This window comes from Fistularia commersonii, chromosome 6 (assembly GCF_037954325.1).
Source record: "Fistularia commersonii isolate RoL2024-O1a breed Wild chromosome 6, RoL_Fcom_v1.0, whole genome shotgun sequence".
Classification (NCBI taxonomy): Eukaryota; Metazoa; Chordata; class Actinopteri; order Syngnathiformes; family Fistulariidae; genus Fistularia; species Fistularia commersonii.
The window spans coordinates 902501-917500 of NC_141289.1; the positions used below are offsets into that span (position 1 = coordinate 902501).

The 15000-nt window shown below is 49.2% G+C and overlaps 1 protein-coding gene across 4 annotated transcripts in view; it reads left to right on the top strand.

Moving 5' to 3' along the window:
• The first annotated feature begins 1119 nt into the window (after positions 1–1119).
• Positions 1120–15000, top strand: part of zmym2 (zinc finger, MYM-type 2) — a 34805-nt gene continuing 20924 nt past the window's right edge. For 2 of the 4 annotated variants that reach the window (XR_015106245.1, XM_086147649.1), the window contains exons 1-2: positions 12296–12999; positions 14364–14532. Coding sequence is in view for 3 of the 4 variants with exons in the window: in XM_086147649.1 (XP_086003775.1) it covers positions 12349–12999; positions 14364–14532 (820 nt within the window). In the remaining variant the exon portion in view is untranslated. Of the gene's footprint in view, positions 1203–4709; positions 4861–5499; positions 5614–12295; positions 13000–14363; positions 14533–15000 lie in introns of those variants that run through there. The other 2 variants (XM_086147650.1, XM_086147648.1) reach the window with 2 other exon arrangements.

The following is a 15000-nucleotide window of genomic DNA, read 5'->3' on the forward strand; positions in this document are numbered from 1 at the left end:
AAACAACCAGTCGTTTATTCATACATGAACCCTGTAGAGGTGCAGACATTCACTCATTCATTCACCATATAAGGACATCAATTATTTACAATATAAGGACATCCATCTATCTAGTCATTCACCATATAAGGACATCCATTCATTCATTCACCATATAAGGACATCCATTCATTCATTCACCATATAAGGACATCCATTCATTCATTCACCATATATGGACATCAATTATTTGCATATAAAGAAATTCATCACCATATAAGGACATCCATCCATTTATTCACCCACCATATAAGGACATTCACTCACCACATGGAGAAATACATTCATTCACCATATAAGGGCATCAATTTATTCACCATATAAGGACATTCATCACCATATAAGGACAATCATCCATCCATTCATTCACCATATAAGGACATCCATTCAATCATCACCATATAAGGACATCCATTTATTCACCATATAAGGACATTCATCCATTCATTCATCCATCCATTCACCATATAAGGTCATCCTCCGCGTCACCCAGAGGTGTTGAATCTGCAGGAGGTCCAGGTGTCTCAGGGTTCCTGCGATCAGGACCGCCTGGTCCACCAGCACCACCGATGCCCGCGGAGCCGCCGCCGTGGACGGCAGCTTCACAGTTGCTAGGCAACGGCATAGACAAAGACCGTTTCATTTCCCGGACGCTCGGCTCGGCCTTGGGAGACCCCGCCCCCCCGCCGGGGTGGTACGACCCTGACACCGCTGGGAACCTCTGCATTCATATTTTAGAAGGTTCTGCGGAGATGTTTCCACCCCGCCTGTTTGTCCTCCATGTTCTCCTCGCCGCTTCTCTCTTAACGTCCTCCATCTTCTCCTGCCTGATTTCTCCCAAGGTTGTCCACAGGGGTGAATCAATAATTCCAGACCGGAGCTGAGCTCAGAAGTTACCGGTTCCTGAACGCAACATTTACATCCTGACCTTGTTTTTACAGTGAGTGGGGCGACACGGTGACAAGTCTGGTGTAATAACAGTGTAATAACAGTGTAATAACAATGTAATAACAGTGTAATAAGACGCCGATTAGGCCTCTTTGACCCGGGGCGAGAGGTTATTGATCAACACGTGCACAAAAAAATGTGGCAGCGTTTGACGCCGCCGATGCTACGTTAGCAGGAAACAGGACGCCGGGAAACAATCACAAAACCCAACCCAGGTATGTGTTTGTTTGTTTTCTGATATTTCAGGGGCTTCTTTTAGGGAATCTATTGATTAATGATTTAGAATCTAGTTCCACTGGGAGTGTTTGTGCTTTTATTATAAACACCCGGATGTAGAACCCCCCCCCCCTCCTCTATTTCCTGTAGTTTTTTTTTTTTGTTTTGTTTTTTTTTCACCGCGCTTCCGCCGTTTCCGGTTTTTATTCTGAAAGTCCTTCAACTTCCGCCTGCCGCAGGGGAAAAAAAAAAAAAAAAAAAAAACACGAGCGAATCGGTGACCCGGTTCTAAAATCACGGTTCCGGTCCCCCCCCCCCCCCCACACATGGCCTCCCGGTAACGAATATACGTGACGTAAAAAAAAAAAAAAAGAAAAAAAGGTGCCTACGTGCCTTCTGGGCGCACCTGGAGCGCCATGTTGTGAGTTTTTTCAGAATAACGCGAGAACACACGTCGTTATCGCGATAACTGACGCAGTTTGGGAAATTAGGATTTATTTATTTATTTTATTTCTTTTTTTGAGGCGAGGAGGGAGGGAAGTACCGAACCGCGCACTTCGGTTTACCGGAAGCTTTATTATTATTATCATTGTTATTATTATATTGGTATTATTATTATTATTCAGATTATCTTCTAACGGCGTTAGAAAAAAAAAACGTGGCGAACCAATGAACTCCCTGAACCCGAATCCGGGGTTGTGATTGGACCCGAAACCGCGGTTTTGGAACTGGTGTGTGTTCGTATGTGTGTGTGTGTGTGTGTGTGTGTGTTTGTGTGTGTGTGTGCGTGTGTGGTCGATTCCTTAATAAGGCAATTTAATTGCCGGCCATGCAGCCGCTGATTGACTCCTCTGCGCATGCGTGGAAAAGGAAACCCATGCGCGTGTGCGGCGCCAGGAGGGCTCACTCCACCTGGAGTCACGATGCCGCGCATGCGCAAAGAGGAAAAGGGGGGGGGGTCGAAGCGTTAAAAACAGCCCCCCCCCCCCCCCCCCCCCCCACACACACACACACTACAGATCACGACTGACGGCCATTTCCGGTCGCCCTTCCCCGTCTGTTCGCGCCACGCCATTAATCTATAACCAATAATCGATAAGAATCAACACACAGATGCAATAAACTACAAACACAGTCGTTTAATTGAATTCTTTTGAGAGTTGAACCCCCGCCCCCCCAGTTGGGGGCCCCCTGAGCCCCCGGGGGGGCCCCAAAACCAAAAGAGCAGCTGCTCAAGCGACCCCCCCCCCCCAAACACACACACACACACACACACACACACACACACACACACACACACACACACACACACACATGCACACATACGCGTTGGATCGAACCGAAATGCGGAGTTCGGGAAGAGTCGTTCAAACGGAGCGGTTTGCTGCTCGGTGGTTGCGGTTCTCCGTGATGTTCGCAGATGTTCGCAGATGTTCTCCTCCATCGTGCGGCTCTAGAAAAGAACCAGAAGCGAGCAGATCGAGATCTGAGATCTGAGTCGAGATCTGAACTCGGGTTCGCAGTGAATCACTAACTGATTCGGACAAAGGAGTTCGATTCTTTTGTTTGTTTTGTTTTCTACTTTCATACGGTAACAGCGCCTGGAGATAAATCGTAAATTAGTCACAATAAAATACATGTGAGAAGGTGGAATTGATTTAAGATGACAATTAGGCATCCTGCTTATTTTTGTTTATTTATTCTATTCTTGTTATTGCTATTTTCACTCTATTTCTATTGTTGTTTAGTTCTGATTGTGTATTTTTCACCCTTAGTGTTCCTTTTGTGACATTATAACTGTTATGCTGCTGCGACAATAGGATGTATCTTATCTTAACTTATCTTTACTTTATTTCTTATTTTGTTGATATAATTGTTCCACTGCTGTGACAAAGGAATTAATAAAGTCTATCTTATCTTATCTTATCCATTTTTTATTTTATTATATCTTATTTTTTTTTTATTTTGGTTTCTGTTACACTCCTGTGACAATGCAATTTCCCCTATGGGGATCAATCAAGTTGATCTTATCTTATTTATTTATTTTTTTATTTCATTTTGTTTTTTGTTACACTGCTGTGACAATGGAATTTCTCCCTATGGGGACAATAAACTTCATCTTATCATATCTTATCTTATTGTTATTGTTATTTTGTTTTAATTTAATTTATTTTATTCCAATTTATTTTATTATATTTTATTTTATTCTATTTTGGTGTCTGTTACACTGTTATGACAATGCAATTTCCCCCAATGGGGATCAATCAAGTTGATCTTATCTTATTTTTATTTTTATTTTTATTTTTATTTTTATTTTCATTTTTATCACACTGCTGTGACAATGGAATTTCTCCCTATTTGGACAATAAATTTTATCACATCTTATTTTAATTTAATTTGATTTAATTTGATTTAATTTAATTTAATTTAATTTAATTTTATTTTATTTTGTTTTATTCTATTTTATTTTAGCTTAGATTCTGTTACATGGTTGTGACAATGCAATATCCCCCGAAATGAATCAATCAAGTTGATCTTATCTCATCTTATCTTATCTTATTTCTTATCTTATCTCATCTTATCTTCTTTTTATTTTATTTTATTTTATTTTATTTTATCATATCTTGGTTTCTGTTACACTACTGTGACAATGGAATCCCTCCTTATTGGGATAATAAACCTTATCTAATCTTATCTTTATTTAATTTCATTTCATTTTGCTGTATTTTATTTTATTGTATTTTATTTTATTTTATGTCATTTTATTTAATTCAATTTTATTTTATTTTATTTTATTTTATTCTATTTTATTTTAGTTTAGTTTTCGTTACATGGTTGTGACAATGCAATATCCCCCGATAGGCTCAATCAAGTTGATCTTATCTCATCTTCTCTTATTTCTTATATTATCTTATCTCATCTTATCTTCTTTTTATTTTATTTTGTTTTATTTTATTTTATTTTATTTTATTTTAGTTTCTGTTACACTACTGTGACAATGGAATCCCTCATTATTGGGATAATAAACTTTATCTAATCTTATCTTTATCTAATTTTATTTCATTTTGCTCTATTTTATTGTATTGTATTTTATTGTATTTTATGTCATTTTATTTAATTCAATTTTATTTTATTTTATTTTATTCTATTTTATTTTAGTTTAGTTTCTGTTACATGGTTGTGACAATGCAATATCCCCCGATAGGATCAATCAAGTTGATCTTATCTCATCTTATCTTATCTTATTTCTTATCTTATCTCATCTTATCTTCTTTTTATTTTATTTTATTTATTTTATTTTATTTTATTTTATTATATTTTATTTTATTTTACTTTATTTTGGTTTCTGTTACACTACTGTGACAATGGAATCCCTCATTAATGGGATAATAAACTTTATCTAATCTTATCTTTATTTAATTTTATTTCATTTTGCTCTATTTTATTTTACTGTATTTTATTCTATTTTATTCTATTTATCTCTTTTCTTTGCATCTGCTGCCCAGCCTCTGGTCCCTGCATCCCCTCCAGAGTGAGACCTCTTCTTCTTCTACGATCTTCGCAGCAGAGTGGCATGTTCTCCGCTCTGCGCATGCGCTCAGCGGGATTAATGTCAAGGCACAAAAGTGGCGCTACACGGTTCCGAGCTCTTCTCCGGTAAGACCGAAGCTTCTCGCCCGTCGTCCCCGCAACCTTCCCGTTCTCCCGCACCTCCCCCCCTCCCGCAACGACCCCCCTTCCTCCCCCCGCACCGGCGAACCCGCCCCCCCCCCCTCCGGTCCGGGAGGGGCCCGAAGTTTCCCCGAACTTGCTCGGCGTCCGGCGCGGGGTCTCACACCGGGGCGGGCGGAGGTGTGTGTGTGTTAACGTGAAGCTGTGTGTGTGTGCGTGTGTGTGTGTGCGTGTGTGTGTGTGTGTGTAGGGGGGGGGGGTAATAAACGGTAACGACCCCCCGCTTCCACCTCCGCCTCCTCCCGGCTCCGGTATTGTTCAGTTAGTTCCCTAATGGCGGACGCTGTTTTCCGCTGGGGAGGGGGGTGGTGTGTGTGTGTGTGTATGTGTGTGTTACCCGAAGGTGTGTGTGTGTGCGAGTGTGTGTGTGTGTGTGTCCACACCACCCGGGACCCCCCCCTCCCCCTCCCCCCGTTAACGGCGCGTTGTTTACCGTCCCATGACGCCGAGCGAAGGCGGCGCATGTGATCCGCGACGCCGGGGCGCCCCTAGCGGCCGCGGAGGGAATTGCAGGTGATTGCGCCAGGCGGGGCACACGCACGCTTTCACGCACGGAGAGAGCGTGCGTGTGTGTGTGTGTGGGGGTTCAATTAACCCCCACACACACACACCTTAACACCCCACTACACACCCCACTGTCACAGGTAGCCTACGAACCGGCGTCCTCCTGCGGTTCCGGTGAGTGAGTGTGTGTGTGTGTGTGTTTGTGTGTGTGTGTGTGTGTGTCGTAAAAAAACCGTGCGTCGTGTGTGCGCTTAATCCGTGTTCATCCGCGGCGAAGTCGGGATTATTTCATCGCCGCGACCCGTCGCTAATCCGTCGTGTGTGTGTGTGTGTGTGTGTGTGTGTGTGTGAGAACCACGTTGCACCCCCCCCCCTTCCCACACACACACAAACACACACACACACACACACACACACACACACACACACACACACACCTTCCAACTTGTCGGTTCCGGTTCTCGGTCAAAGTTTTGTACCTGCCAAGTTTATGCGTGTGTGTGTGTGTGTGTGTGTGTGTGTGTGTGTGTGAGATGCTACCGAGCTCTTCATAACCAAGGGCATGGTGTGTGTGTGTGTTGGGGGGGGGGGTCAGCGTGACATAAACCCGCTGTGTGTGTGTGTGCGTGTGTGTGTGTGAAGCCCCGGTTTAGTTCCGCCCGGAGCCGGTAACCGGAGTGGAACCCGTCGTGCACGCGCGCGTGCCCGGCGGATGTTCCGGTTTGTTTGCTGCGCCCCCCCCCTCCCCCTCCGTCACGTGACCTAATCCTTTACATAATGAATCCTGATGTTAAATGTGACATCCGGGCACTTTAAAAAAAATTATTAAAAAAAAAACCAAAAACAAACAAAAATTAATTTGCGCAAGTGGCGCAAAACACACACACACACGCACACGCACCTCCCCCTCCCTTTTTTTTTGCGTGATGACGTCACCAGGCGTAAAGGTGCGTTTAGGTGACTTTAAAAAAAAAAAAAAAAATCAGCTGCGTCCACTCTGTAGAGCGCGGATGCGTGTGTATGCGTGCGCATGTGTATGCGTGTGTGTCTGCGTGTGTGTGTGTGTGTCTGCGTGTGTGTGTGTGTGTGTGTGTGTGTGTCCACCTGACGTCTGGAGAGAAAGGTTGAATATGAAGGGGCTCATTTATTATGGACCCTCGTCTTCCTCCTCTTCCTCTGCATTGCAGTGTGAACCGGTCGCCCCCCCACTTCCTCCACCCTCCCGTGCACGCCAACGTGCGCTAACCGTAACACCCATGAATAAAACATGGACTTGTACACTCGAGTCACACCCGGCGGCGCCCCCACCCGGAAGCAGACGCCCCTCTTCCTGCGCCCGGCGCCCCGAAGCCTGACGGGACCCCCCTAGTTGGAGTTAGCGTAGCGCTGGAAGCCCGGAGGAGGTTTTCGGGGGGTCTCGGCGTGACCCCCCGAAAACCTCGCCCGCCTCCTAACTCCCACCGCATGTGCGGCGGCGCGGTCATGTGACCCGCTCCGGCGGCGGGAGGAGGGTGGAGGTCTTTCCCGGAAGCTGAAGGTCTGGTTTCCGATCTTCCTGGATGTGTGACGTCGCCACGGCGACGGGCGGCGGACGTGAGCGAACTGACGAGGAAGAAGAAGAAGATGGAGGGGGGGGGGGGGGCACATCTGTTGTTATTAATTAGAAGCGTGTTATTGATAAACACTTCCCGTCCAATCGGGCGCCCCCGTTCGGCACCATGTGACCTCGCCGGGGAGGAAGAGTCCCTTAAAGGTGCGGTACGCGAGTTCGGGTCGCCCGGACCGGATCGATGGTTCGTGCTCGTCGCTCAAAATAGATTTTGGGTGGTGAGTCATCTGTGTCGCCATGGCGACCTGGCAATCAGTCGCTTTAATTAAAAAGATTCGTCCGCTTTGATCGCGGATGTTGAAAGGGAAGCCGGGAGGGGGGTCGGTGAACCCGGAGAGGCCGGTGGGAACCGGAACCGTCGTGCACGTGTTCTCCACGAGGTGTGGAGAACACGTGCACACCTCCATCTCAGGTGGGAACCAGATGTGAACTCCACGACATGGAAGCGGAGTGAACCGGTTGCGAAACTCAAGGCGGGTGTGAACCCGGTAGTTCTGTACCAGGTGTGAGCCAGATTTGCATCTCTTGTGGACAGTGTGTGTGTGTGTGGACCAGGTGTCCACTAGGTCTGAACCCTTTGCACATCCTGGTAACCAGGTGTGAACCACTTGCGAACCAGATGTGAACTCGGTGAACCCGAATGTAAGTGGAGTGAACCGGTTGCAAAACACAAGGCGGGTGTGAACCCGGTAGTTCTGTATCAGGTGTGAACCGGTTTTGCATCCCTTGTGGACAATGTGTGTGTGTGTGTGTGTGTGTGTGTGGACCGGGTGTCCACTAGGTCTGAACCCTTTGCACATTCTGGTAACCAGGTGTGAACCACTTGCGAACCAGATGTGAACTCGGTGAACCCGAATGTAAGTGGAGTGAATCGATTGTGTATCACAAGGCAGGTTTGAACCGGTTTTGGATTGTGGACAGTGTGTGTGTGTGTGTGTGTGTGTGTGTGTGTGTGTGTGTGTGTGTGCGCTCGGTGTGGGAACCAAGTGTGAACTAAGTGACCCCAGATGTTTCTTTTGAGGCTCCTCTCTTTCCAGGGTGACCCTGTTGCAGGTGTGAATCTTGTCACCCCCAGGGTTTACCAGCAAGCTGTACAAGGTGTGGACCAGTTCTGCAACACACCTAGTTGTCCACTAGGAGTGAACATGTTGTGTATTTTGATAACCAGGTGTGTACCGGCCTCATCTCAGGCGTGAACCACTTGCGTACCAGATGTGAACTCGGTGAACCCGGATGTAAGAGGTGCGAATCAGTTGCGTATCACAAGGCGGGTGTGAACCAAGTAGCTCCGTCCACTAGGTCTGAACCCTTTGCGCATTTTGGTAACCAGGTGTGAACCACTTGTCAACCAGATGTGAGCTTGGACGTAAGAGGTATGGATAAGTTGGGTATCAGATGGTGGGGGTGGAACAAGTGCGTATCAGCTTAGTATCAAGTGTGAACCGTGTCGGTCGTCCATTAGGTGTGACCCCTTCTTTGAGATAACCAGGTGTGGACTAGCATCATCTCAGGTGTTGATGGGAACCGAGTAGCTAGTTCAGTACTAGGCGTGAACCGTTTGTCGGAATCAGAGAAACTCGATTTGTCCACTGGGGACATTTTGAGGGTAGCATTGCATCTTAAAACGGATCCAACACCTCCAAATAAATGTACATTTGTGCAACGGGCGGAAGGGGAATTATACATTTATACAATATACGTTGAAGAGGCAACACAAGCAGGAGTGCACTTGGGGAAGGGAGGGGTGGCGAGGCTGTTTGTGTGCCGGTTGTCCACTCAGCATGAACCTGTTGCGTATTTTAATAACTAGTCTTGCACCAGCCTCATCTGGAGTGCGAACTAGTTGCTAACTGTTTGTGAACCAGGTGAACCCAGATATGGAGGACATGTGAGGCAGCTCACTTCCAGGTGTGACCCTGTTGTGTACCTCCTGTACATCAGCTTCATCTGGGCTATGAATCGGTTGTTCATCAGATGGGAATCGGGAGCCAACAGACTCGACCGGCTCTGCATCCTGTGTAAACTGTGGCTGCGCCAGCTTTCTCCTTGTACTAAGCCTGAACTCGGTGAACCCGAGTGTGTGACCCTGTTGTGTACCGGTTGTGAGTCAGTTGAGCGCAAGGTGTAAGCCCATTTCCTTGTGGACTCAATGTGCATCAGCTTTGCATCATGTAAAGCTGGTGTGAACCTGTTGTCCGTTAAGTGTGTACCCTCGGTCCTGGAGTTGTGACCTTTGGTCCAGTAGGTGTGAACCAGTTCTCCACTAAGTGTGCACCTTCAGTCCAGTAGGTGTGAACCTTTGGTCCAGTAGGTGTGAACCAGTTGTCCAGTCGTTGTGAACCAGTTGTCCACTAAGTGTGCACCTTCAGTCCACTAAGTGTGCACCTTCGGTCCAGTAGGTGTGAACCTTTGGTCCAGTAGGTGTGAACCACTTGTCCTGTAGTTGTGAACCAATTGTCCTGTAGGTGTGCACCTTCAGTCCAGTAGTTGTGAACCTTCAGTCCAGTAGGTGTGAACCTTTGGTCCAGTAGTTGTGAACCAGTTCTCCATTAAGTGTGCACCTTCAGTCCAGTAGTTGTGACCTTTGGTCCAATCGGTGTGAACCTTTGGTCCAGTAGGTGTGAACCAGTTGTCCTGTAGTTGTGAACCAGTTGTCCAGTAGGTGTGCACCTTTGGTCCAGTCGGTGTGCACCTTTGGTCCAGTAGGTGTGAACCTTCAGTCCAGTAGATGTGAACCTGTTGTCTGTTAAGTGTGTACCCTCGGTCCTGGAGTTGTGACCTTTGGTCTAGTAGTTGTGAACCTTTGGTCCTGTTGGTGTGAACCAGTTGTCCAGTAGTTGTGAACCAGTTCTCCATTAAGTGTGCACCTTCAGTCCAGTAGGTGTGAACCAATTGTCCTGTAGTTGTGAACCAGTTGTCCAGTAGGTGTGCACCTTCAGTCCAGTAGTTGTGTACCAGTTGTGCATCGTGCTAACAGTGTGTCTGGACCACCCTCATCTCAGGTGTGAACCAGATGCAACCCTGTCACGCAGGAATTATGATCTGGGTGTGAAGCAGCTCGGTATCAGGCCACTCCTAGCGGCCTCCATCTTAGCTGCGTACCCGTGAAGGACACTCCGGACGGTAAGGGGGAAGAAGAAGAAGCAGCAGCAGAAGAAGAAGAAGAAGAAGTGCTTCCCCCGCGCTCCGGCTCTGCCTCTGCAGGACCCAACATCAGTCTGAACGTGGAGCACAAAGAACAAGGGCCTCGCCGTCGCCCTGGCAACCAAGGTGTAGCTTCGCTTGTTACCGCGGCAACAGGAAAGAGGCTGTGCGGGTGGGGGTTTCCGGGGGGCAGGTGAGAGGAGGAGGAGGAAGGATGGAGGAAGGGTGAGGATAACGATGATGATGATGATGATGGAGGCCATGATGAGGAGGTGGAGGAGGAGCCAAGCTGCCATGTTGAGGAGCAGGTTAATGGCTGCCGAGCACCAGCAGCTGCTTCTCCTCCTCTGAGCCGGCCGACCGGAGCTCAGGGTGTCGGAACCTCAAGGTTCTCCGGGCCTCCGAGAGCCGCCGCCGCTGAATAATCAATCAATCAATCAATTGGCCGGCGGCGGCGGCGGCGGGGGAGGGACGCCCGATTCCGGCTGATTGATTGCAAAATGGTGGCCGGCAGCAGATGGGATCTGGAGATTACCTTCTGGAAGCCGGCGCGGCGTCTCCTTGGAGCGGCTCGGGAAGGAAAAGCGAGCGAACGTCAGAACCGATCGATCGGTACCGGGATTATTAGGCGTTGTTGTCATGACGACGCAAACGCGAGACCCGGGTATCGATAACCCGCTGATATCGGCGATCGATCGCCGGACGGTAAAGGTGTCGGTTAGCCCGGCAGGTGGCGCACGACGCTAGCGGATGCTAACGTAGCGTTATTGATTTCCGCTCTGCTCGCCGAGACGCCGCCGCGGGGAATCCGCGCGCCTCCCCTGGCTTTTAGTCGCCGTGACAACCACAACTTGGGTTTGCAGCCGGTCGCGCTAATGAGGTTAGCGTCCGAGCTAACGGGGTAGCTGCTCTCGCGGCGCGATTGTAGCGGGATGCGGGTTTTGGTTTCTTCGACTTTCCGACTGGAAACCCTGCCAAGCGTTTCCTCTAAAAATAAAACATTTTGGGTTTAAAAATCCTATTTAAGTCTTTTTTTCTTCCTTTCACTGTAAGACGTCCTTATTTGGTAACATAATTTGGTTTTAAAACCTCAGAAAGTGCTTTTTCTAGACACTCAAAAAGAAATTATTAATTTGGTTAAAAATGCCTCTGCTAATCAAAACAAAACATCTAATTTGGTCTTTTTCTGCCATTTCAAAATAAATTGTTTATTATTTTGTTTAAAAATGCTAGAAAGCACATCTGCTAATAAATATACAGATACAGTTTGAAAAAAACCCCTACAAAGCATCTCCTAAAATGCCCCTTTTTTGGTTTTAAACCTTTAAAAGTAAACCTTTAAAACCTTTAAAAACCAAAAAAACAATTTGGTTGTTAAAACCAGAGAAAGTGCTTCCTGTATTCTTTCAAAACAAAATATCTTTATTTGGTTTAAAAATCCTAGAAAGCGTCTGCTGGCTTTCCGAGAAAAACAAAAACAAAAAAAAAAACGCACTAACAATCCTTTTAAAATGAAGCGTTCCTATTGGCTGGAATTGCCACAGAAGCGCCGCCGTCAAACAGGAAGTGCGCGCGGCGAGGGGAGTGACCCGCCGACGTCTCACTTCCTGTCACATGATCCCCCACTTCCTTCCTTCCTCGGCTTATTTATACATCGCCCTGGAAAACTTTGAGCCTCGGTGACATTGAGTCACATGACCCCCCCTCCTCGCCGCGGCCTCCATTTTGGCGGCGCGTCGGGGGTTCAGGGGTTTGACATGAAAGGCTCGCTATCTGGGACGGCGAGCGAGCGGGAGAGCGAGCGGCGTGCAGCAGGGGCGGTCCGGGCTTTTATTTTGTTAAAGGCTCTCCGTCACCTGCTGCAGGCGGCGGCGGCGGCGGCGGCGGCGGCGGCAGGAGACGCGGCAGCTGCTCCGCCGCCGGCGTGCGCTAATCAGCCTGGAGGAGGCTTTGTGTGGCGGAGGAGGGGGAGGGGGAGGGGGAGCGGCGGCGGCGAGGAAGGAGGGAGGGGGTCGCTACCCCCTGAGGATACCTGAGCTACCTGTGCAGCTGTCAGACGCCGTGAAGCCAATCGGTGGCGCCGCCCGCCTCTAATTGCGTCTGCTTTTTTTTTTTTTTCCTTTTTTTTTCTGCGTCGCTAGGTGGTTGCCGTAGCGATGGACGGGGAGTCAGAACCAAACCCTGCTGTAGGCGAGGAGGCGGGGGAGCAAGCGGAGCCCGCCGACGCCGGCCCTTCCCCTCAGCGACGGGCCACGCCCCCTCCGGAGGAGGCTGTTTCCATGGCAACGGCAGACGGAGTCGCCAAGGAGGGCTGCGCGGCGGCGGCGGCGGCGGCGGACAATGACGACGACGTGGTCCTAGTGGAGGAGGAGGAGGAGGCGCCCCGGCCCGACGCCGACGCCGCAAACGACCACGCGCCCGGCGCCGAGCGCCTGGAGCCGCCTGCTGCCGTGGCAACCGGAGACACGGCGGCGGCGGCCGTGCCCTCCGGGGCCGACACGCCCACGCCGCCTCCTGCCGCCGAGCCCATCGTCATCGACGACGAGGACGAGTCGGAGCAGCGGGGCGCCCCCTCGCCGCCGCCGCCGCCCCCCGGAGGCTCCTCCCCCTCGCGCTCGCCGGCCGCCCTCAGCAGCACCGAGCCGGATTCAGAGATCAGGATCGCCAGCGTCACCACGTTGGGACAGAAGGTCGCCGCCGCCGCCGCGGACGCCGCCGCCTCTCTCCAGGAGGACACGCCGGCGGACATGAACCTGATGATCACCTCGGTGACGTCCCTCCAGGGGGGGGCGGCCGCCGTCGCCGTGGTGAGAAGCCCCGCCTCTTTTTAACCGCCGCTCAAACAGGCTCCGCCTCCTCAGGCGTTCAGAGGGCGGGGCGGTTGGCTCCGCCTCCTCCATGATCTTCATGGGTTCCTCAGGGTCTCCAGGTTCCTCACACATGCTGGACAGTCCAGACATGTGGATGCAGGAATGAATGAATGAGTAGATGAATGGATGAACAAGCGGATGAATGAATGGACGAGCAAGTGAATGGATGAATTAATTGATGGACAAATGAATGGATTAATGGATGGATGAGTGAAAGGATGAATGAACGAGTGAAAGGACGGACAAATGAATGAATGAATGGACAAGTGAATGGACAAATAAATGAACACGTGACTGGATGAATGAATGAATGAAGGAATTAATGGACGAGTGAATGAATTGATGAATGAATGAACGAGTAAATAGATGAATGGATGAATGAATGGACGAACAAGTGAACATATGAATGGTCAAATTAATAAATGAATGAGTGAGTGAATGTTTGCAGGTCTTGATATGACGAGCGTTCTGTGTCTCTGAGGGATGAATGAGTGAATGGATGGATGGATGAATAATGGATGAACGAGTGGATGAATTGATGAAGGAATGAACGAGTGAATCAACGAATGGATGAATGAATGGACGAGAGAGTGAATGGATGAATTAATTGATGGACAAGTGAATGGATGGATGAATAAATGAATGAGTGAATGGATAAATGAATGGACGAACCTGTGAATGGATGAATCAATGAACAAGTGAATGGCCAAATTAATGAATCAGTGAGTGAATGGATGAATGTGTGGACGAGTGAATGTTTGCAGGTCTGGATACGACGAGCGTTTTGTCTCTCTGAGGCATGAATGAGTGAATGGATGAATAAATGAACAAATGAATGGATTAATGTATCAACAAGTGAATGAATGGACGAACGAGTGAATGGACGAATGAATGAACAAGTAAATGAATTGATGAATGAACGAGGAAATAGATGAACGGATGAATGAACGGATGAAAGTATGGATGAACATGTGAATGGATGAATCAATGAACAAGTGAATGGCCAAATTAATGAATCAGCGAGTGAATGGATGAATGTGTGGACGAGTGAATGTTTGCAGGTCTGGATACGACGAGCGTTCTGTGTCTCTGAGGCGTGAATGAGTGAATGTTTGCATGTTTCCATGTGACCTGCAGATGAACGTGTGAATGGACGTTTGTCTCCATGAGGTGTGAACGCTCGCATGTCCTCGACCAGAGAACGTCTCAATGACGTGTGAATGAGCGAGCGAATGGCGTCTCCGCGGGCGTCCAACCAGGATGAGCGAGTGAAGGTTCTCATCCTGGTCTGTGGTCTCCAGGCAGGCGAGGTCCCGGCGGAGGAGAACGGCCTGCAGATCAGCGGCGCCTTCAGCCTGACATCCGAGGCGGCGTCCAACCGGCCGACGGCGTCCTTCAACCCGGGGCGGGGCCCGGGAACCGGGGGGCCGCCGGTGCAGAACGGGGACTCTGGAACCCACAGCAGAGCAGGTGACGTGTTCGGGAACCGGAAAGCCAGAACTAGCGCGTGATGTTTTTTCGCTAAACGGCGGCGCGGTGGTTAGCGCTTTAGCTAGGAGGTCCCCTGGTGGAGTCTCCATTGTTCTCCTGGGTTAAAAAAAAAAAAAAAAAAAAATGGCGGCGGTTCATGGGAGACCCTGCGTCGCCTCCGGACGTGCGAATGAACGAGGGTGAATCGTCCGATCGCAGCCGGGACGTAGCGGTTTCCGCCGGCGCCCGATGTACCGCACGTGTTGTGTTAGCGCATCGCATGTGTTTGTATGTGTGTTTGTGTATCCGGCCCGGTGCTGAAAGGGTTAAAACCCGCCGGCGGTCAGCGGGCGGCTTCTCGGATTAGACGGGAGAGGACGGACGCGATCTGTCACTCGGCGTTACGCGGTTATTACTCATTAATCCCTTGAAGAGGCAGAGCGGCGGCGCCGGCGGCTCCGCGGACGA